Source organism: Schistocerca nitens, chromosome 5 (assembly GCF_023898315.1).
Source record: "Schistocerca nitens isolate TAMUIC-IGC-003100 chromosome 5, iqSchNite1.1, whole genome shotgun sequence".
NCBI lineage: Eukaryota > Metazoa > Arthropoda > Insecta > Orthoptera > Acrididae > Schistocerca > Schistocerca nitens.
This window is the reverse complement of record NC_064618.1, coordinates 450,047,438-450,071,827: the sequence shown is the minus strand read 5'-3', so window position 1 is coordinate 450,071,827 and position 24,390 is coordinate 450,047,438. Positions and strand designations below refer to the sequence as shown.

General features: G+C 43.2%; 1 protein-coding gene across 1 annotated transcript in view; it reads right to left on the bottom strand.

Annotated features, from left to right (window-relative positions):
* LOC126260171 (alpha-L-fucosidase-like) overlaps positions 1-16,212 on the bottom strand; it is a 111,295-nt gene extending 95,083 nt beyond the window's left edge. The window contains exon 1 of the mRNA XM_049957435.1: positions 15,962-16,212. Within this exon, the coding sequence (XP_049813392.1) occupies positions 15,962-16,181 (220 nt within the window). The 5' untranslated portion in view covers positions 16,182-16,212. The remainder of the gene's footprint in view (positions 1-15,961) is intronic.
* Between the last annotated feature and the right edge of the window lie 8,178 nt (positions 16,213-24,390).

Genomic DNA, 24,390 nt, shown 5'->3' with positions numbered 1-24,390 from the left:
TTAGGTCAGTGGAATGCACGCTGTAGGGCGTCTGGCTCGAAGCTGTCCTTGAAGTAACCGATTTGTGACAGTTTGTTGTGTCACTGTGACGCCAACTGCTGCTCAAATTGCTGCTGTAGGTGCAACACGATGCGCCAGAGCCAAACGCCTAATACAATGGTCTTCCCTCTCAGTAGTGCCACACAGCTGTCCGGAGTCCGGTCTTTTTGTGACTGGAGATTCTCGTGCAGCCACGTACAGTGGCTACGTTCCTGCCAAGTCTTTCCGCAAAATCGCAGAAGGAACATCCAGCTTCTCGTAGCCCTATTACACGACCTCATTCTTATTCAGTGAGGTACTGTGTAAGGTGTCAGGCAAATCCAACACCTTCCATGAAAACCCTGACATGATAGCAAATCCGGCAGAATGTCACATAGCTCCGAATAAATCCTGACATTAAATTAACCAAAGTAATACGATCAACGGGTGTGCACATGGAATACCACAGACTAACACAAGAATGTCTAAATGCATGTCATACCTTCCCACCGTGAAACAGACGCAGTTCTGAGGGGAGAAACGAGAACGGAAGCCGAGAGCAGAGCTGTGTGGGCTAGAAGGCCCTACGACAAGGGACAGACACCCACATCGCCAAGAGCAGGCCCCAGCCCATGTTAAAAGATAGAGCCCTCCAGAAGAACAGTACAGATCTTACGATAACGCTAAAAGGGCCACACCAACTGCAAGTTTTAGTGTGAGACTATACGCATCTCTGCTACATTGTAAACATTAAAAACATTGCCCCACCACGAAAAGTATAACGTTTCTCATTGGATAGACAGAATTTTTGTAGGTGGAACTTAAGGTTAACATTGAGACCCTGATTGGTCAGTTGAAAACACAGACAAATATCTTTTTCTTAAACCCACTTCAGTAAATTGTAGTAAAGAGAAGTTAGAGAAAGTTGCTTCCGAGACAGCGAGGTGTGTGGAGCTGCGCCGCCCGCCACCCCCTGACACTGCCTAACCACCGACATGGTAATGAACGCACGCGATGCCGCATAAAAGCGCATAAGGCTTCACTCAGAACTGCAGAAGTCTCATGTGTTACATCCCCTTTTTACGTAATACTAGTGTCGATCGTCAATTAAACTTCGTGGCATTCACATTTGCTACTTGAAGTTAAAATCTGAAACGTGATGATTTTTCTGTTATATAATTATTGAGAAACCATATCAGCCACTGTAATTTACGACAAGTTAAATAAGTAATTAAAGATAATTGAGGGTCACTGTAGACCATTTTTGACAGTTTTCTCTTTTATGAAATTTAATTTAAACCTAGATTATAGATGTGATATGGCATAGGTCACCCTTCGATCCATTATAGAACTTGGAATCCCATTCAGGGAATATTCGTTCACATTTTTGTTGAACGCAGTTGGTTTTTATCATCCTGTATTAAAATATTTCCATCATCAATAGCGCAATTTATAAACACTGTTTTGTGAGTAGAATAAAAATTCTAATGGTAAACTTAATTGCTTTTTCGACGTCATTTTACCAGCTAACTAAAAATAGGAAAGCCTTGAACCCCTTCCACTAAATTTAGTTAGTATTAAGATTCTTTTACAGGGAGTGCAGTGGAGCTGACGCTGAAACCATTAAGTATTTGATTATATCATCGCTAGTCTCACTGAACTCTTCTGAACTCTACATGTCATGTGTCGTCTGGCGTCTCCTTACCAGCAACAGGTCCCAGGTTCAAAATAGTCAATTCCCTAAAAAACACACTCAGAGCGTCGTTGCGTGAAAGTGGTAGGGAGACACGACTGAGAACAGACACCATGCAGAATGTTAGAACTGACAATAGCGTCTTTGTCTCCTTAAAGCATTCTTAACCAACGTCAGTACACCACGTCCAATCTCAATGGTAACAAACGTTCATGACAATTACAACGTGTATATAAAGACAAACGTGATTTGCATCCTCATAGTGGGGCCACTAGCGCCACTTTCAGGCAACTGGCGCGAAATTTGAATGGACACTGTCTTTCAGATATAGTCACACGCTTACCAACTTTCGTTTATGTAGCACAACTCCTTCTTAGTGTAGCGATTTTCTTTTCCGTCAGTGTATTATTCGATAGCGTCGATTTCATTGTCTCCACTGTCAATGGCTTTAATACTTTTCGCAGCCTGAGGAGTATCAAACGCATCACCCAAACTTCAGGTCTCCCAACATCTGCGTAGATCCAGAGGCAGGTCGCCTAAGTGTTATGGAGCTTCAGATATTTCAACGGTAAGTCAAGCGAAGCATTACAGCAGATTGCTATTCTAGTCTCGAACATGATCAGTCCAGTTCCATCAGACATATTCACAATCACCTTGGAAGATTAGCTATGGATGTATGGTGGTAAGTGGCTTCCTCACTGTAGCCCAATCTATAAGTGCCAGCAATCCCTGAATGGAAGCAGTCTGACATTAACACGTTTAATGGTGAGAGAAGTGCAGTAATTTTCTCGTCTTGCTTTAGTTCACCACCAAGTAACTGCAACATGGTTACATGGGCTTACAATACGCTGCCAATGACAGACATCACAACATGTCACATTTACCAACCAAATCCCTTTCCCGCCAATGCCACGTATGTCAGTGACAACATCACACAAATTAAACACTTCTCACCCAATGTTAACAGGGACGTATTTTACACTACTGGCCATTAAAATTGCTGCACCACGAAGAGGACGTGCTACAGACGCGAAATTTAACCGACAGGAAGAAGATGCTGTGATATGCAAATGATTAGCTTTTCAGAGCATTCACACAAGGTTGGCGCCGGTGGCAACATCTACAACGTGCTGACGTGGGAAAAGTTTCCAAGCGATTTCTCATACACACACAGCAGTTGACAGGCGTTGCCTGGTGAAACGTAGTTGTGATGCCTCGCGTAAGGAGGAGAAATGCATACCATCACGTTTCCGACCTTGTAGGTCGGATTGTAGCCTATCGCGATTGCGGTATATCGTATCGTGACATTGCTGCTCGTGTTGGTCGAGATCCAATATGGAATCGGTGGGTTCAGGAGGGTAACGGATCGTGCAGCCACGTCTCGATCCCTGAGTCAACAGATGGGGACGTTTGCAAGACAACAACCATCTGCACAAACAGTTCGACGACGTTTGCAGCAGCATGGACTATCAGCTCGGAGACCATGGCTGCGGTTACCCTTGACGCTGCATCACAGACATGAGTGCCTGCGATGGTGTACTCAACAACGAACCTGGGTGCACGACCGAGCGAGGTGGCGCAGTGGTTAGACACTGGACTCGCATTCGGGAGGACGACGGTTCAATCCCGCGTCCGGCCATCCTGATTTAGGTTTTCCGTGATTTCCCTAAATCGCTCCAGGCAAATGCCGGGATGGTTCCTTTCAAAGGGCACGGCCGATTCCTTCGCCGTCCTTCCCTAATCTGATGAGACCGATGGCCTCGCTGTCTGGTCTCCTTCCCCAAACAACCCAACCCTGGGTGCACGAATGGCAAAACGTCATTTTTTAGGATGAATCCAGGTTCTCTTTACAGCATCACGAAGGTCACATCCGTGTATGGCGACATCGCGGTGAACGCACATTGGAAGTGGGTATTTGTCGTCGCCATACTGGCGTATCACCCAGCATGATTGTATGGGATGCCATTGGTTACACGTCTTTGTCACTTCTTGTTCACAATGACGGCACTTTGAACAGTTGATGTTACATTTCAGATGTGTTACGACCCGTGGCTCTACCCTTCATTCAATCCCTGCGAAACCCTACATTTCAGCAGCATAATGCACGACCGCATGTTGCAAGTCCTGTATGGACCTTTCTGGATACAGGAAATGTTCGACTGCTACCCTGGCCAGCACATTCTCCAGATCTCTCACCAACTGAAAACGTCTGGTCAATGGTGCTCGATGGGAAGACACCCTACAACTATTCTCCGTTCCTGGAGAATAGTCAAAACCCGAAAAGAGGAGCCCCGAAGTATCCAGCCACTACATGGAGAGAATGGCCTCGTCTATGACCCCCCTGAGAAAGCGGAGGCCATGGCCAACTCTCTTGAACTTCAGTTCAAGATCCACAACATCGACGATGAAGAATCAGATGCCCAAGAGGAACGTGTGGAGAGGGAGGTTCCCAGAATTCTGCGACGTGCGTCACCAACTTCCTTCGAGCCCGTCACATGCCAAACTGTCTGTTCGATTATTAAAGGGCTCGGCAACTCCAAGTCCCTTGGTCCAGATGGCATACGCAATCTACAGCTCAAAAATCTACCACCCACAGCACTCCTCTACCTTACATCAATCTATAATTCCTGCCTCCAGAAGATGTACTTCCCATCCTCATGGAAAATAGCTAAAGTAATTACCCTTCCAAAACCCAACAAAAATCCCTTATTCCTCCAGAATTACCGCCCTATATCACTCCTCAGCTCCCTCGGAAAAATCCTAGAACGTCTGATCCTAGCAGCCCTTAAATCCTTCATCACAGAACATAATATTACCATCCCAGAACAGTTTGGTTTTCGAGCCGGTCATGGCACCATTTCCCAAGCCACCCGAGTAATCGAACAGATATGTAAGGCAAGGGCCGAAGGGCACAGCACAGGCGCGGTCTTCTTATATGTGGAAAAGACTTTTGACCGAGTCTGGTACGACGGCTTAATTTACAAGCTCCACCCATGTGACTCTCCTGTACACTTAGTAAGAATCCTGGCTTCGTTCTTAGAAAGTAGGAAATTTTTTGTCATGTTAGAAAGTAATAAAAGTAGCCTTAAGGACATAGAAGCAGGCGTCCCCCAAGGATCTGTGTTATGGCCGTTCCTATACAGCCTGTACACAAATGATATACCGAAAAGTCCCAACACCCATATTGCACTGTTTGCGGGCGATACGGTCGTCTATACAAGCCACCCGAACCTAAATTACGCGACACATCACCTTCAGAGACACCTAGATTTAATCACACAATGATGTAATATTTGGAAAATAAAAGTAAACACAGAGAAATGTAATTCAACCATGTTCACCACCAGGAGAAGGCCTCCAAACCGCCAAGTATCCATTGACGGTAGGGACCTCCGCTGCTGTAACGAAGTGAAATACCTAGGACTAACGATAGACGCCAAACTGCTGTCGAACTCCCACATTACAAATGCGTGTAATAGAGGTTCAGGCAGCATCTATAACCTATATCCACTGCTTAAAGGCAATGGACTGTCCACTAGACCTAAGCTTAAAATATGGAAGATGGTAGTCCTTCCATCTCTACTATATGGCTGTAAGGTCTGGGGAATGGCAGCAGACTGTCACCATAAAAAACTTCAGGTTCTCCAAAACAAGGCACTGTGAATTATTACAGACGCGCCCTGGTTCGTCTCAAACGACACGATCCACATTGATACCAACATGCCAACCATCACCACACTCATCCAACAGAAAACTCAATCATTCGACACATCTTCTGAACACTCTCCACATCACCTCATCTCCTCACTCGGATCAGATCCACTTCACATCAATTACAAACATTCGAAAAACACGATAACTCGACACTTCGGAGTATAACACACTCACAACACAATACATGCACAAACATAAATATCTCATGCAAATAAACCATCATGTCAAAACCCCCTAGCTCATGACAGAAGGCAAAATGGCGAAGTACACTGGCCCTTCAGACGCTAACGGGCAAGACCAACAGGCCCGACATGATACGCCGTCCGTCCGTGCTGGTGTAAGCTGTCGCCAGCACATCAGGCCGGCAAAGAGGTTGTGAGAAGATCGATAGTAGGCACAAGCAATACGCCTATCGGGAGAGAGGCCAAATAGAGACTTGCAAGCAAAGTGCCGCCAAAGCCCTCTCGACTCTAGTATTTAGATCGCCCCACAGACAGGATGGCTCACACAGTCATCAAGTGAGTCACCAAGTCGAGACAGCCCAGTCACTTGTAGTCGCAGGCAGAGTCGCAGTCTCAGGCACCACATAGTGACCTAAGTAGAGTACATAGTGAACTTGTACTTCACCAGCAGTGAGGCTGACGTGACCTATTACGGAGAGATTGTACCGCAATGCCTGGACTATCTTAAGTAAAGTAGTTTCCTGTATATGTTAATGAAGAACCCTGTTAATACACGCGTGCAGTTGTGTTATAGAAAGAGGATATCGGCCACCAAACAACATCCTCTCCTTGGTCCCCATCGTAAAAGCTTACAGTGACAATGAGACGACAAAAGTGATCTTTAAATGCGCTCCATTCCCACCCCATCGGTCAGGATTTTTAACGTATTATTCCTGGCACTCCTCCCTACCACTGCGCAAAAATGGGAGACTACGCGATTTTTTTTCCTAATCTAATTTCTTTGATCTTCGTTAACTAGGCTATTAACCAGAGTTTGCTATAGTCTGGGCTGGCAGAAGTCTGTAGAAGTCCGCCGACTCGGACCCGTTATGTTTTGTTAGTGTCCGGCGGATGTCAATATCGACGATCCAGCGATACACTACCGATGTATCGTAGCCTTTATAAAATGACTGTCGAGCTCTGCCAAACCAGTAAGCAAATGTGTGGCTCCAGAACTGCGTGGTAAACAAAAGCATGGCAACTCATCCATCTCAGGTATCCGGGAGCAAACCTTTGTTCTTCCATTCGAGATAAGGTTCAGTTGTGTTTATTACACGGGTACAAACTGAGCAACACACTTAAATAAACCACCACCCTCTAAATTGATGAACGCATCGATTGATGTTTCTAAATAGGGATTCAGCAACATTTACTACTTTATCATTTACAACAATAATATAGTAGGGCCGACTACAATACTTGGCTTTGTGATCTTTGTAACACTGACACACTTCGAGACATAATTAATAGCACAACAAACAGAGAAAAAATTGACTCTTGAATAGATCTTAAATGCGCTGTGGCACTGAAACTGCATATTTGCGGGATAAGAAAGCATAAATACGAAATCCGGCACGATTAACTTCAGAAACTGTGAATTCGAGAATGCGCTGTACGATGTGCTTTTGTTACACGACCTGGGCACAGAACACGTGATCTCCTCAACCAGTCAGCACACAGAATGAGAGCACATTCACGTCATGTAATCAGACTAGGGTGTCCATTCGTCCCGTTTTTCCCGGGACCCCGTTTTTTACCAAAATGTCCCGCTGTCCCGAAAGTTTTTTTGGGGACGCTCAAATGTCCCGTTTTTTATGATCCCGCTTAGCTAGAGTATTTTACGCTACTGGTTGTTTGACTTTGTGATGTACAGACGCTAGCAGAGCTAGGATGGGGAAGGTGTAGGCACATTTAGTTGGTCCAAGCCTTGTTGACACAAATTTATTATTTAACAATAATTGGTTATACATCCAAGTTAATACAACTAACAGTTTAAAAGGAAATTTTAGCAATAAAAATTTTTTTTTAAACATTCTCTAGAAGAACATGCAGCCCCACACTGAAACATTACATACAGGTACCGTTAATAAAAGGTATATTATATCGTACAATAGTGCAACATGGTTAAATATTAACAATTACACCAGAAAAATATTGAACTTGTGATTTGTACTACATGTAAATCAAACCTTAAAAAAATACAATTTGGCAAGAGTGCAACAAATTTTTTTACCTCCTGATTTCACTTAAGCTTACGTAAACCCTACACAAATGTCAATGTCATGTGACATCAGTTCACCTTTCGTGACAAATACACAAAATTTCTAAATTATTTTATATCAGTTAAGTAAGCTACCCCCCCCCCCCCCACCCCACCCCTCGTGAACCATAAACCTTGCCGTTGGTGGGGAGGCTTGCGTGCCTCAGCGATACAGATGGCCGTACCGTAGGTGCAACCACAACGGAGGGGTATCTGTTGAGAGGCCAGGCAAACGTGTGTTTCCTGAAGAGGGGCAGCAGCCTTTTCAGTAGTTGCAGGGGCAACAGTCTGGATGATTGACTGATCTGGCCTTGTAACAATAACCAAAACGGCCTTGCTGTTCTGGTACTGCGAACGGCTGAAAGCAAGGGGAAACTACAGCCGTAATTTTTCCCGAGGGCATGCAGCTTTACTGTATGGTTAAATGATGGCGTCCTCTTGGGTATAATATTCCGGACATAAAATAGTCCCCCATTTGGATCTCCGGGCGGGGACTGCTCAAGAGGACGTTGTTATCAGGAGAAAGAAAACTGGCGTTCTACGGATCGGAGCGTGGAATGTCAGATCCCTTAATCGAGCAGGTAGGTTAGAAAGGCTGTTTACAATTTGTACAGAAACCAGATGGCAGTTATAAGAGTCGAGGGGCATGAAAGGGACGCAGTGGTTGGGAAGGGAGTGAGACAGGGTTGTAGCCTGTCCCCGATGTTATTCAAACTGTACATTGAGCAAGCAGTAAAGGAAACAAAAGAAAAAATCGGAGTACGTATTAAAATCCATGGAGAAGAAATAAAAACTTTGAGGTTTGCCGATGACATCGTAATTCTGTCAAAGACAGCAAAGGACTTGGAAGAGCAGTTGAACGGAATGGACAGTGTCTTGAAAGGAGGATATAAGATGAACATCAACAAAAGCAATACGAGGATAATGGAATGTAATCGAATTAAGTCGGGTGATGGTGAGGGAATTAGATTAGGAAATAAGACACTTAAAGTAGTAAAGGAGTTTTGCTTATTTGGGGAGCAAAATAACTGATGATGGTCGAAGTAGAGAAGATATAAAATGTAGACTGCCAATGGCAAGGAAAGCGTTTCTGAAGAAGAGAAATTTGTTAACATCGAGGATAGATTTAAGTGTCAGGAAGTCATTTCTGAAAGTATTTGTATGGAGTGTAGCCATGTATGGAAGTGAAACATGGACGATAAATAGTTTGGACAGGAAGAGAATAGAATCTTTCGAAATGTGGTGCTACAGAAGAATGCTGAAGATTAGATGGGTAGATCACATAACTAATGAGGAGGTATTGAATAGGATTGGGTAGAAGAGGAGTTTGTGGCACAACTTGACTATAAGAAGGGACCGGTTGGTAGGACATGTTCTGAGGCATTAAGGGATCACAAATTTAGCATTGGGGGGCAGTGTGGAAGGTAAAAATCGTAGAGGGAGACCAAGAGATGAATACACTAAGCAGATTCAGAAGGATGTAGGTTGCAGTAGGTACTGGGAGATGAAGAAACTTGCTCAGGATAGGGTAACATGGAGAGCTGCATGAAACCAGTCTCAGGACTGAAGACCACAACAACAACTACAAGTAAGCTACAAGACAGAAATAACATTCACGACTGGTGACATGAATAAACACTCTCAAGTTTTCAATTTCACGACAGTTGTGTTATCTAGCAAATTTTCATTTAAATACTCCCCCCCCCCCCCCCCCCACGTGTTCCAAAATCAATTCAGTCAGTCTCGAGAAGAAACACAACTTAATACAAAAATAGGGCAATATCAAGAAATAGATGGGTTTATCCCAAGCAATAGTACTAGAATTAGGAAATTTGCAATTTAAACGCACCAGTTTTAACAAAGTCTAATGTAATAATAATTTGGACAGAACTTTCATAAAATGATCGATGATAGTGGATACCGTGCCATACACTATGAAACAAATTAAGAATTATTCACAGTAGACACCTGGCACATGATGATATTCTCTGAAGTATTTCAAATCACAAAATGTTGGCTACAAGTACCAACCCCATAATAAAGTAATGATCATGAAATATAATAAAAGTATCTGAAAATTTCGGCCTTAGCCAGGTGACGAGAACCACACCAACGCAGTTTCCTGTTACGATCGAGTGCTAGGCCCAACAAACAACAGCTGGTCATGGAGAACCACGCTAAGCAAGCGAGCATTCCGTCCTCCCCACATGCTCGCAAACAGCCACACTCATCGCAGTCCTTAATCGGCAGGCACCAGTTGACTCTCCGCCGCTTCCGTCCTGTCGCCATATACCGACCGAGCCGTCCTCCCCAAAACTGCTTCGCGCACCAGCGCCAACAGCGCTCAGCGATCGCGCCCCCTATCGCTGTGGCGAAAACAAGTGAAATAATCTCGCGGGTAAATAAAAAATTCTGAGCCGTGACACGGCTCAGACTTACTATTAACTGCGCAATTATTTACGCTAGGAAGCGTGTGATGACTTTCAGCATACCCCAAACATGTACCGAACTGTCAAAAATCGCAAGTAATATTAAACGCACTACAGGTTACGAATAACAACGAAGAATCTTCTCTTCTAAATCGATCCACTGAATCCGTCCTTTCGGTCCAGAGATACTCTACACCACTGATACTTGCTCTCTGGCTTTCGTCACCACACTGTTAATGTTTTGCACTGAGCACTCGGTGTTTCATTATGCCAATACGGAAGTGTAATTTTAACAGCAATATAAAAAGCGAGGTTCCTTTTGTCACTGGTAGTGGAGAAACTGTAGAATGCACGTTGTGCAGATCAAAATTAGCTATTGGTCATGGTGGAAGGTCTGACATTGTGAATCACATTAAGACGAAGAAACATCGCATGAGTGATCAAACGAAAAGAGCAAATAAATGCGTGAGTGACTACTAAGTAAACTTAAAATCAGTAACGGAAATGGATAGGCTGTTGGCAGCACAAGAAGCTAAGTTTTCATACCACAGTGCAATGCATAACCATAGCTTTAAGTCACTGGACTGTATTACAGCAGTTGTTCAAAAACTTTTCAATTCTAAATTCACATGTGGACACACAAAATGTAATGCAATCATTTCAAATGTTATTGCACCGTATGCAGCTCAGCAGGTTTTATATGAACTGAAAAGTGCTCGATCCATTTCTGTAATGATTGATACATCGAATCAACTGGATTTGAAGTTGGTTTCTCTCCTTATCAGGTATTTTCACCCTGAAAATTGCATCATGGTGAAAGTGCTCGAATTGGTTAATTTAGCTGGAGAAACTTCAGATTTACTTCAGAATTATGTGCTGGAGGTTTTAAAGAAATATGATCTTGAGGGAAAGGTGATTGCAGTTTCTGCAGCAACACTAAGACCAATTTTGGTGGTAATCAGAGGAAAGGAAAAAAACAATTTGTTCTATAAACTGCAACAGAACACAGTGAATAATATAGTAGGTATTGTCTGTCCAGCACATGTGGTGCACAATTCCTTACAAACTGTCTCAGATTGCCTACCCAAACAAAATCTACCAGCATTTCCACATATATACAGGAAGGGTTCAATCTCTGAAGTCATTCTGTAAGTTTACTGAAACTGAATACAAAACTGTAGTTGGGCACAGCAAGACAAGGTGGCTATCTCTGCTAATAGCATTGGAAGGAATTGTAGAGATATTTCCTGCTTCATATTTCATTTCCCTTGATAAGTGTCCTGTTGTCCTTAAACAATTCTTTGATAACCCTGTGTCTATTGTTCTTCTACATTTTCTTGTTAGCCATCTGAAACCTTTCTCCACAACAATTAAATGTATTGAGAAACAAGAAATCACAATAGTGGAAGTTTATCAAGAAGTAAACAAATTATTGAGCAATTTACAATGTAGGAAATCTGAAAGATTTCTCACGTACTTTGTACATGAGACTCTAAGAAAGTTGGAAGAAGAGGGTGAAATTACTGTAGAACAATTTCATATTTATGCTGACATCTTCTATGACTCTTGCATTGAGTATATTAAAGAATGGTGTTTACCATTTCTCACACCTTTTAAAGCATTTGACTGGGTTAATACTGAAAAGGAGCAGCTACAGTGGAAGGATATTCAGGACTGTTGTGTTTTTGTTAAAAGTATTGTATCAAATTTTCCTGTTGCGATGAATTTTCATGTGCACAGAACTTCATAAAAAGTGAAGAAGGAGACAAAGAAAGTGTTAGGGCAACGTGGTGTAAAATATTTGCATATTTCAAAAGTAAAAACATTAACATGAAAAACATGATTCATTTGGTGGAGTTTCGTCTGGCAATTCCTGGGTCAAATGCTGCTGTGGAATGTGTGTTTTCGTTAGTGAACTCTTTGCGGTCAAATGAAAAAAAAAAATACAGAATGAAAGTTGAAACAGTGAGGGCCTTGCTCATGGTCAAAACACACTTTAATGGTATATCGTGTACTGACTTTTATGATACAATGTCAAACGAAAATACACTTCTTGATAAAGTACATAAAAGTGAAAAGTACGGTGATAGTGTGGCAGAATAATGGTAAAAAGGGATCATCTGAGTGCACGTTGTAAAGGTCAACTAGTATGTGTATCAAATTTAGTCAATAAAATATTTATGTCCCTTTTTTTTCTTCATTGTCCCAGGTTTTTCTCTAATTTATTTTGAACGTCCCCTTTTTCAATGAAAATGAAATGGACACCCTAAATCAGACAATCGTATTAACACATTTCCAACGCGCAACAAAAATTTTAAGAAAGAAACACTATAAAGTAGATATTTTAATGTAATGTACAAAATGTACAGTACCAAGCAAAGCGATACCTGTAATGCTGAGAAAATTGAAGGCGCGGGTTTCTACGTCTACGTCTGCATCTATACTCTGCAAACCACCGCGGGGTGCTTGGCAGAGAGTACGTCCCATTGTACAGGTTATTAAGGTTTCTTCCCATTCCGTTCGCGTATGGAGTGCGGGAAGAATGTCATATCCTCGCGATCATGATACATAGGGGTTTGTAGTATATTCCTAGAGTCAGCATTTAAAGCCGGTTCTTGAAACTTTGTTAATAGACTTTCTCGGGATAGTTTATGTCCGTCTTCAAGAGGTTCCAATGGCTCTGAGCACTATGGGACTTAACATCTATGGTCATCAGTCCCCTAGAACTTAGAACTACTTAAACGTAACTAACCTAAGGACATCACACACATCCATGCCCGAGGCAGGATTCGAACCTGCGACCGTAGCAGTCGAGCGGCTCCGGACTGACCGTCTTCAAGAGTCTGCCAGTTCAGTATCCATGTGACATTCTCCAACGGATTAAACAAACCTGTGACCATTCGTGCAGCCCTTCTCTGTATACGTTCAATATCCCCTATTAGTCCTATTTGGTACGGATCCCACACATTTGAGCAGTATTCTAGGATGGTTCGCCCAAGTAATTTGTAAGCAGTCTCCTTCGTAGACTGACTACACTTCCCCAGTATTCTACCAATAAACGGAAGTCTACCACCTGCCTTACCCACGACTGAGCGTATGTAATAATTCCTTTTCGTATCCCTACAAAGTGTTACACCCAAGCCGGCCGAAGTGGCCGTGCGGTTAAAGGCGCTGCAGTCTGGAACCGCAAGACCGCTACGGTCGCAGGTTCGAATCCTGCCTCGGGCATGGATGTTTGTGATGTCCTTAGGTTAGTTAGGTTTAACTAGTTCTAAGTTCTAGGGGACTAATGACCTCAGCATTTGAGTCCCATAGTGCTCAGAGCCATTTGAACCATTTGTTACACCCAGTTATTAGTATGATTATGCTGATTCCAACAGTGAATACGATTATATTTTTTCTTTTCAATACATTTTTTCGTCTTGTGAAGTGCACAGTTTTTCACTTATGAACATTGAGAGCTAGTTGCCTATCTTTGAACCACTCTGAAATGTTATCAATACCTGACTGAATATTTACGTCGCTTCTTTCAGGTAGAACTTCGTTATAGATGAATGCATCATCTGCAAAAAGCCTCATTACTATTAATATTGTCTGCAAGGTCATTAACACCCCGAAAGGCATGGAATTGCAGTCAATAGTCGTGATTGCAACACTCTTCGAAATAATTATTGCATTACAATTTCGCTAGGCGCGTGAAGTTTACCCGATTCAATAAAGTGTTGTACTCGAAGGAACATATGCTCAGCTGGTGTCCCGTGAAATGTTTGGTCTTTCTGTCATATCGTGGAATGGAACCTCTGAAGTCTCGCAACATTATGTCCACGGTCAGTGTGTGAACGGAATGATATTTCGTATCTGCTAAGTTCAGCCTATGGTTCACTTTAAGGAGCTGAAAACCTTCAGTACTATGAGTGTTGTATGAACGGAAGCAGTCACTAACGATCACCCCCCTCCCCAGGGAGGATCTTTTCTTTTATTCTGAACTACACTTCCTTGGACCAAAATTCAATGGGTTCGAGGAAGCATTTTTTCAACCTTCGCTGAATTCCAACGAACGCCCAATTTACTACGATTTCACGGCCTTTGTTGTGTTTCCTTTTCCCAAATTTCGCTTCGGCAACTCACGACTAAACTGGCATATTTCGACCTAACCTAGACCTCTGGCTACGCTACAGATCAGTCTGTCACCACAACCAGGTTTTCTGTTCTCACATTCGTTGGTTTTGCCAACTCACAACCAAACTGTTGCCTTCCAACCTAATGTAGACCTCTGGCTACGCTACAGAGCAGTCTGCCACCGCAATCAGGTTTTTTGCTCTCACATTCATTGACTTCCAATTTGTCACCACGTATAGGTTTTTTGTTTTCACATCCGTCGTCTTGGCCGGCTTATGACCAAACTGTTGCATTCCGAACTAACAAGACACTCTGGCTATGCTACCGATCAGTCTGTCACCACAACCAGATTTTTTCTGCCAATTTAAGCGGTGATCCTGTGTCCCAGCCTAACAACGCCATAGGAAATCGCGAGATATTCAGAAAATACAGCCAAAAACAGCTTAACCACACCCCTGAAAATCGCGACCCATTCGCAGAATAAAAGCCAAGTATTTGTAACAACAAAAAATATAAGTTACTGCTTCACTCCAAGCAATTTAACCCTAGATAACTGAACCTCCTACAGTTTACGACTGCATTTGGTACCAATTCATGGTTCCTGCCAACATTTTGAACGGTACAGTTGTCAGTTGTTGGAAAACATGGCATTTTGTACCCATTTTGTATGTGACACACCACTAGAAACCTTATAACTGTAATTAACTAGTGCATAAACTATAAGTTATAACTTTCTTTGAATAAAATATAGTAAAATTTACGATGGTTTAGTAACAATGTCAAATGTACCCCTCCCCCTTTAACGTTCTAGGACTGGTACTTCCTGTCAGTTCTGTTATTAGGTCTAAGCTGTACCATACCATACCCTCGGAAATCGCGATATGGAAACCACGACATATTCGGAATAAATGGGCCATGTATTTCTCTCAACAAGAGTAGCGGTGTCACAATTTCATTCGCATCAATTTAAAAAGTCGTCCTACATCTCCGACAAAAAAAGCAGAACTAAAATTATATATGAAGTCATAGCTCTGCTTCTTTCTGAATTGTATGTAATTTAATTGGTGTGTGCGTGAGACGAGATATTGACGTTATCGTTGACTAAATAGATCACGTTTGTTATGCTCACTGCAGTTGGCTAACTAGATCTCGTGTCCTGTGCTCTGACTGCGTAACGCAAATATCCAGTTTCAGCGCTAGAGCGCATTAAGGATCTATATAAGAGAAGCCCTTTCCTTCTCGGTTTGTTGTGCTACAGTGCCCGGAAGTGCGATACCAAAATATAAATATTTGACGATATTTCGCACAAGCGCCTATGATCAGCTGTTCTTCCCATTTTCATTTCGCTGACAATTCTAGAACAAATGTGAAGAAATATAAATTTCCCTTTCTCATACACTTCGTAATGATCTACAGAATACTGACGTAATCACACTTTAATGACGTATCACTCAGCTTGAACTATGCTGGTACCTTTAGTTACCGATAAAGAGAATCTCTTATTGCATTTACAAAAAGGTAGTAATGAAACGCGCAGCTATTGAGGTGCAGATTTGTCATTCAATGTTAGCAACAAGTCTTGTTAAAACGGAACATCATTTATTTTTTATTTTTTGGTAAAGCGTCTGTCATAATTTCTAATATTAGCAACAACTCTCTCGTTTCATTTCATTAATGATTTCTCGTATGCAAATGCTTAGTAACTGGGTACTGAAAACGGACATACCTTTCCAGTTGCTCCAGAACCATTCAGATCCGAAACTAGGAACGGCGTATACTCCCCAGTGAATGAATATACCGAGTTTCGCATCGTCGTACCACTGTGGCAAGGGTCGAGAGTCGAGGCTGTCCCACGTTGGTTCGTATGTTACATTGTCTTGATACGGTGCTCCACTCACAAACCCACAGGCCGAAGCTGCGAGGATGATATAAAGTGTCCACTGCATCTTGGTATCCTCTCTTATCCAGCGTGTTACCGAAGCTCCTTATATACCTCTATACGGCTTTCCATCTCCTCGCTGATAAAATCTGCTGTTCACTATCGCTGAAACACAATACTGTACAAGATATCGAATCACAGTCGTCGGCGTGAAGAACGCCAGATTTTCATCTGTAATAACCACTTTGCAGTCATAAGTTCTGAGATTAAAAATTCATTTTAGATACGACGTCTTTGACAATGTTAACATGCTGCATCTTGTAGGAATTTAGTACGAATTACGAGGAAAGATTTTCTTGCATACATGATATTCATTTTGTCTGTTGTCAATTAGGTATTTTTTTCCATTCCCATCTCACGAAGCAGTTCTAAAGAATATAGCAGTATTTTTGCAGGCGGCAGAAGTTTTGTAGATAAAAATACTATTTCGCTGTGGGATCACTTCGCTGAACATACTACGGCCGTCGCAGTGTGATAACCTGGTTTAACTTGAGGTCATTTCCAAGAAATGGTGCACATCCAAGTAGCGGCCTCACTGCGAACAATATATATCAAACCACACTTAATTTAAACCAGATGTTCGAAAAAAAAAAGACTGATGGAAGCAGAAAATACTCCATCGTTTGTTTCCTGTGTTATTAACGTCAAAGTCATAATATCTTCATCGAGAATGAATCGATATTGTAGTGTTTGCCGATTACGAAATGGACTGTTTGAGCAGAATGTTCAAAATAAATTAACAGCAGAACTCTAATTTTACAATGCATTGAAGTCTGCCGGGTCCAAAGCAACCTATTCCATTCATTCCCACATCGTGTTTCTAACAGCTAGTAGAAACACGTAGAAAAATGACTCACGTAGCACTTTAGAAGACAGAGGTAGGTATTACACGATGCGTCTGTATGCTACTCTAACAACAAACAGTCAGTGATGTTCAGAGTTTGATTTGCAGAGAGCACCCATCCCCCTCTCTACAGGTTTTTGACTTTTCGACCCTCTCCAACTCGTGCACTCGTTTGTTTTTTCGAAGTTTTTAGTTTTCGCACTTTTTCTGTTGCCTTGCAAAATTAAGGTTCCACATTACAAAAAAAAAGTAATCAATCATCGAATTAGTTAAAAGAAATATATCGTGGTCTCCACAGTTGACATATATCTTTCTGCTGTGAAAAGGAAAGCTACATCGGAGAAAGGGAAGGAGAAAACTCATCTTGCGTGGTATGGCGTTTTGGATGGGAGGGAGGTCAACGCAATAGTAATTTTTACCATAGAGCAAGAACGAAGTAAATCAGACCGATGTGGTTCACAGAAAGAAAAGATTATAAGTCAATGTATTATTTAACGAGAAATCATGAATATAAACATTAAATGTGAGAAACATAGCTACAAACTGTACTCAACAATGACCAAACGTTACGCTAGCGACAATTTTTCTAGCTTGTCTTACACGTTTTAAAAAGACATGCAATTCTTTTTTGTTTTTTTTTTCTTGTGGCCACTTCTTCCGAAAATAACGAACGCTACTCCAGGTCTCTCGGTGCCTCCTTCGCTCTTGGCGTCTAAATCTATGCGTAAATCCAACCCTGGTGATTAGTCTGCGTTTGTACACAAAAGCGTTGAAGGTGAGATGGCTGAAAGTTTAAAAATCACTTTCACAGCTCGTCAGTGGCAAACAGTAAAAGATAATCAAACCACTGAGTGATTAGAGGCGATTATTTCACTGAACAGATATGTCGGGGAACAAAGTAAATGCATCGGTCGAGCCGAGTTTTCAGAGATAACGTCCAACGCCAGTTGGTCCTAGACGGAAATGTGTGACTGCACAGCATATGTCAGTGCGGGTTACGTGTTTAACAAGCAGTAGCATTAGAGTTGTTACGAATACTAATAGAAATTGAGAGCAAAAGGTGCAATGAAATACCATTTTGGCAGCGTACTAAAATCATTATTCAGTAATTAAGAATAGCGACATGTTCGCTTTTCTATCCAACAAACAGCCCCTTCCCCAAATTTCTATAAACAGCAATATTATGTTGATTACAAAGATAATACATCGTTTATAATACACAGGGCCGGTTTAAGGCCGAAGCGGCCGCTTGGGGCGCCAAGCTGAGAGAGGCGCCAGGCGCCGAAGTGCAGCATTTTGTATACAGAGTGTATCATAATAAGTATCGAAAACTGATACGATAATTGCAGCAAAACTATTCCATTAAATATGGGTTGGCCATTGTATAGTTTCGATCCGCCACTGACAGAAGTACACTACTGGCCACTAAAATTGCTACACCAAGAAGAAATGCAGATGATAAACGGGTATTCATTGGACAAATATATTATACTAGAACTGATATGTGATTACATTTTCACGCAATTTGGGTGCATAGATCATGAGAAATCAATACCCAGAACAACCACCTCTGGCCGTAATAACGGCCTTGATACACCTGGGCATTGAGTCAAACAGAGCTTGGATGGCGTGTACAGGTACAGCTGCCCATGCAGCTTCAACACGATACCACAGTTCATCAAGAGTGGTGACTGGCATATTGTGACGAGCCAGTTGCTCGGCCACCATTGACTAGCCGTTTTCAATTGGTGGGAGATCTGGAAAATGTGCTGGCCAGTGCAGCAGTCGAACATTTTCTGTATCCAGAAAGGCCCGACAGGACCTGCAACATGCGGTCGTGCATTATCCTGCTGAAATGTAAGATTTCGCAGGGATCGAATGAAGGGTAGAGCCACGTGTCGTAACACATCTAAAATGTAACGTCCAATGTTCAAAATGCCGTCAATGCGAACAAGAAGTGACCAAGACGTGTAACCAATGGCACCCCATACGATCACGCCGGGTGATACGCCAGTATGGCGATGACGAATACACGCTTCCAATGTGCATTCACCGCGATGTCGCCAAACACGGATGCGACAATCATGATACTGTAGACAAAAACCGGATTCATCCGAAAAAATGACGTTTTGCCATTCGTGCACCCAGGTTTGTCGTTGAGTACACCATCGCAGGCGCTCTTGTCTGTGATACAGCGTCAAGAGTAACCGTTACAGCCATGCGGATAAGATGCCTGTCATCTCGACTGCTAGTGATACGAGGCCGTTGGGATCCAGCACGGCGTTCCGTATTACCCTCCTGAACCCACCGATTCCATATTCTGCTAACAGTCATTGGATATCGACCAACGCGAGCAGCAATGTCTCGATACGATCAACCGCAATCGCGATAGACTACAATCCGACCTTTATAAAAGTCGGAAACGTGATGGTACGCATTTCCCCTCCTTACACGAGGCATCACAACAACGTTTCACCAGGCAACGCCGGTCAACTGCTGTTTGTGTATGAGAAATCGGTTGGAAACTTTCCTCATGTAAGCAAATTGTAGGTATCGCCACCGGCGCCAACCTTGTGTGAATGCTCTGAAAAGCCAATCATTTGCATATCACAACATCTTCTTCCTGTCGATTAAATTTCGCGTCTGTAGCACGTCATCTTCGTGGTGTAGCAATTTTAATGGCCAGTAGTGTATGAAGTAGTGCCCTAGTTGGTATAAATGTATTGGAGACGTAAATTTTTCACTCAAGAGACATATAACTGGGTTAAAATTTCACCCAAGTCCACAGTTACAGAAAATACAGGGGTTGGACAAAAATGTGACACCACCAAACACAATACATCACCTTACCTCACACGGTGTAAGCATTCAAAACAGCTTTCAGACGTCTCGGAATGGATAAGCACAGGTCCTGTACGGTTTTCAAGAGAGTCTGATGTAATTCTTCTTGCAAAACAGTAGCAAGTTCAGGTAACGATGTTAGAGGTGGATAGAAATCACGCAGCCTTCTTTCCAAAGCAGCCCACAAAGGCTGAACAACATTGCAATCTGGAGGCTGTTGTGGACAGAGGAAATGCGACAATTATTCTCTGTGCCCACAAAGTCACTCCTGGACGATGCAAGCTGTGTGAACATGGACACTATCGTCTTGGAACACAGCATTACCACTGCGGAACAAACATTGTACCATGGTTTCGACCTGATCAGCAATAATGGGCACATAATCTTGGCAGTAGTGCGCCCTTGAGGACCCGCTAGGGTAGCCGAGAGCGCTAATGCGCTGCTTCCTAGACTCGGCTAGGCGTGCCGGCTTCGGACCGTACGAGGGCCGGTATGCCGGCCAGCCTGAATGTGTTTTTAGGCGGTTTTCCACATCCCGCTGGGTAAATACCGGGCTGGTTCCCACGTTCCGCCTCAGTTACACGGCTCACAGACATTTGCGGACATTCGCACTATTTCATGGCCTACACTACACGCAGACAGCTGGGGAAGACTAATTATGTGCTGGGGGGTTGGGGGGGGGGTGGCACAAAGGGCATCCGTCCACCCTCTGCAACCAACATTGCCAAATCCATCATAACACGGCCGACCCCGCGTTGGAGCGGGACAAAGGCCGCAACAAAGACAAGAAAAGTGAGACCTTGCGGAATAACCAAGGAATAACTCGAAATCATTACCGAACCCCTGGAATGTTTCACTCTTGGCTGTAAACTCGGCCAGCAGCTGTGAAACAAGCATTACCCCAAAAAATAACTTTCATCTGCAGGAAAATATACATTACAGACAGTTATTTCCTGCGTCGTCCTTATTCTGACAGCCACAGCTTCAAGAGGGATTTGAAGGGGCACATGTTCACTACAGACCGAGTTTAGGACACAAACGCAAACTCCACCTGACATTCGATTATAGTCGCTACGGTTCCTGTAATATCCCTTACAGCCGCAGAGGGCAGGGGTCCGCATTACTGGAAACCATGTTTCCTAGAGGGCAATGCAGATAGGAGGTGTAAAGCTGAACAGTTGCCACAGCTCAGCCAGGCGGTGGAAAAAACCGCCGCAATTTCACCGGAGGATGACAACGTGAGACTGGGAAGGCGTGGAACATTCAGGGAGGCAGTTTACGCCTCAGAGTCACCTGCTGCCACCAATTTATTGCTTGAGGAATCCATATCCATTGTGTCTGAGGGTCTGGCGAGATCTAGGTCCTCAGCGGACGCCAAAATCTCCAACCCATCCTAAGCCGCAGAGCTTGTTGGTAGTGGCGGTGTGCGTGCCACCGCAATTTCCTTGTCCACTTGTTATGGCTTCGGCGCCACGTTTTCCTGTTATTGGCATTTGTATCAGTGGTTTTGGAATTTCAGCTCACCTTGAAATTCTCAGCTTATGTTGTTTTGGTGCTGAAAGGATCCGTAAGTACGACATTCAGTTCTGTAGTGACTTTTACAATTGTCGTCCTCTTATTTTTCGTCACAATCGTCTTCAATGATCGTCTGTCACGATCAATCACTATACAATTTCGTGCGCGTTGTGATTTACTGCATGGAGATTTTCCACTTTCCCTGCAAGCGGTATAAATCCTCGATACGGTGCCCTTTGTGATACCAAAAACGTCAGCGACCTTAGTTGCCGACTCACTGCACACATATGAGCACCAATAATTTGTTTAGATTCGAAATCACTTGGCTCCAACATAATGCACAACTACACAAGCACTACTCCGACCATGACAGACAGATGCAACATACAGCCCGCAGAATACCCTGGCCGGTAGAATCGCAGTCGGCAGGACACACGTAGAGAGATCGGAGTCGTAGGAGTACAGGCAGGCGCTCTAGGGGAAATGCCAAGCGCTGCAGCGGAAGTGCTGTTCTAAACTGAAGCTCAGTTTTCTGTAAATACTAAGTGGAGCCCCTCCACACCCACATTTTCATGGTGTCCATTCAAAAACATCTGTCACATTTGCCGAACGCTATGACCGAGCAGTTCTAGGCGCTTCAGTCAGGAACCACGCTGCTGCTACGGTCGCAGGTTCGAATCCTGCCTCGGGCATGGATGTGTGTGATGTCCTTAGGTTGGTTAGGTTTAACTAGTTCTAAGTCTAGGGGACTGATGACCTCAGATGTTAAGTCCCATAGTGCTTAGAGCCATTTGAACCATCACCTTTGCTTCGGGTTAACATCTAAAAAGAATTCAGATGAAAATGCAGCGATTTAGTTTCTCTTGGCTTGTTAACCATTTGTACCTTACAGAGAAGCGTCATGAGTTGTAAATTCTGAGTAAAACCTACAGATTTCTCTTGTTGCCATGTAAAAATTTGCTTCTTTTGCCGAAACACTGTGGAGTTTACAAAATGTCACCTCACTAACATGTTGTGCAGACACAATTGCGAAAGAATTCTGAAACAAGTTTATTAAGTCAGGAACTGAGGAAAAGTAATGTCAATAACTTATGAGAAAGCACGTATTTGGTACAAAAAAATTTAAATTTGTAGTAAGTTCCAATGGGACCAAACTACTAAGGCCATCGGTTCATAGACTTACACACTTAAACTAACTTAGGCTAAGGACAACACACACACACCTATGCCCGAGGGGGGACTCGAACCTCCGACGGGGGTAGCCGCGCGAACAGTGGCAAGGCGCCTTAGACCGCACGGCTACCCCCCGCGGCTTGGTGCAAAATGAACGTGTAACGTCTTCAATTACGCTGTTGACAAACCCATAGCATTTCTCCTTTCACCACCTGCCAATGGCCCTTAAAAATAAAATCCTTTCATTAAAAAAAGTATGTAGTTACTAGGATAAAGCAGCAGATAATGAAGTTTTGCGTAGTAAACATATGGCAAAATACTCTCCCCTTTCCGTGCTATCATTTGCCCAAGTCTATTTTCGATATCTCCAATCGTTTATGAAATAAGAGGAACGTTGTGGATATTTCACTCTGGTTTTATCCCTGGCGCGATGCGATGGCAAATGAGTGTGCTACGTCAGATCAATTTTCCCGAGAGTGGTGACAGACTGAGACCTCCACCCAAGCCTAAAAAAAATTGATATGTTAGCTAAATTGCATACCCAGCAACATATTAAGTAACATGCACCAAACGCAAAATCATAGCGAGCCCTGTTTTTCATTGCAAACTTTTTCGAATTTCTCGCAGTGTCTTACTTCCATGTAAGCATTACAATAACTGTATAATCATTTACGACATGATGATCACAACACCATGAACCTGACATATGAATCTGTAAGTAAGGCAAAAATAGGATTTTTTTAGCAAAAATAAGTTTCGGCAAATTCGTTTGAGAAAGATTGCACGGCGTGCGTGTCTATTCTGCCATCGTCGACCGGGTTAACGGTGGACAACATTATCCCCTTCTGAACAAACGAATGAACACTCCCAGCGCATTGGATGAAAGCTGGCGAGTGTGACCACGTTATCCTGTGCGGACTCTTATTGACTACGTTACACAGGTGCCGTTCGTGGTGATACACAACAGTGCAACCCGCAAGCTTGGTTAGCATCTGCGTTTATGTTCAAGCAAGCACTTCTCACAATGTTTCCATATTTCTGTGCAGCCTCTGTACAATGCTGCTTTATTTCGTTACAGTTTAAAAATGGTTCAAATGGCTCTGAGCACTATGAGACTTAACTTCTAAGGTCATCAGTCCCCTAGAACTTAGAACTACTTAAACCTAACTAACCTAAGGACATCACACACATCCATGCCCGAGGCAGGATTCGAACCTGCGACCGTAGCGGCCGCGCGGCTCCAGACTGTAGCGCCTAGAACCGCTCGGCCACTAAGGTCGGCATTACAGTTTACTGTATGTACACTTATAGTAGGTGAAGATGTATTCCAAGTGTCTCTCTCAAAACTGAAATCGACAGTAAGTGCAAAACTGCTAAGCAGGGATGGTTAGAGGACAAATGTAAGGATGTAGAGGCTTATCTCACTAGGGGTAAGACAGATAGTGCCTACAGGAAAATTAAAGAGACCTTTGGAGAAAAGAGAGCCTCTTGTATGAATATCAAGAGCTCAGATGGAAACCCAGTTCTAAGCAAAGAAGGGAAAGCAGAAAGGTGGAAGGAGTATATAGAGGGTCTATACAAGGGCGATGGCTCTGGCTTGGCTCTGAGCACTATGGGACTCAACTGCTGTGGTCATCAGTCCCCTAGAACTTAGAACTACTTAAACCTAACTAACCTAAGGACATCACACACATCCATGCCCGAGGCAGGATTCGAACCTGCGACCGTAGCAGTCGCACGGTTCCGGACTGCGCGCCTAGAACCGCGAGACCACCGCGGCCGGCCAAGGGCGATGTTCTTGAGCACAATATTATAGAAATGGAAGAGCATGTAGATGAAGATC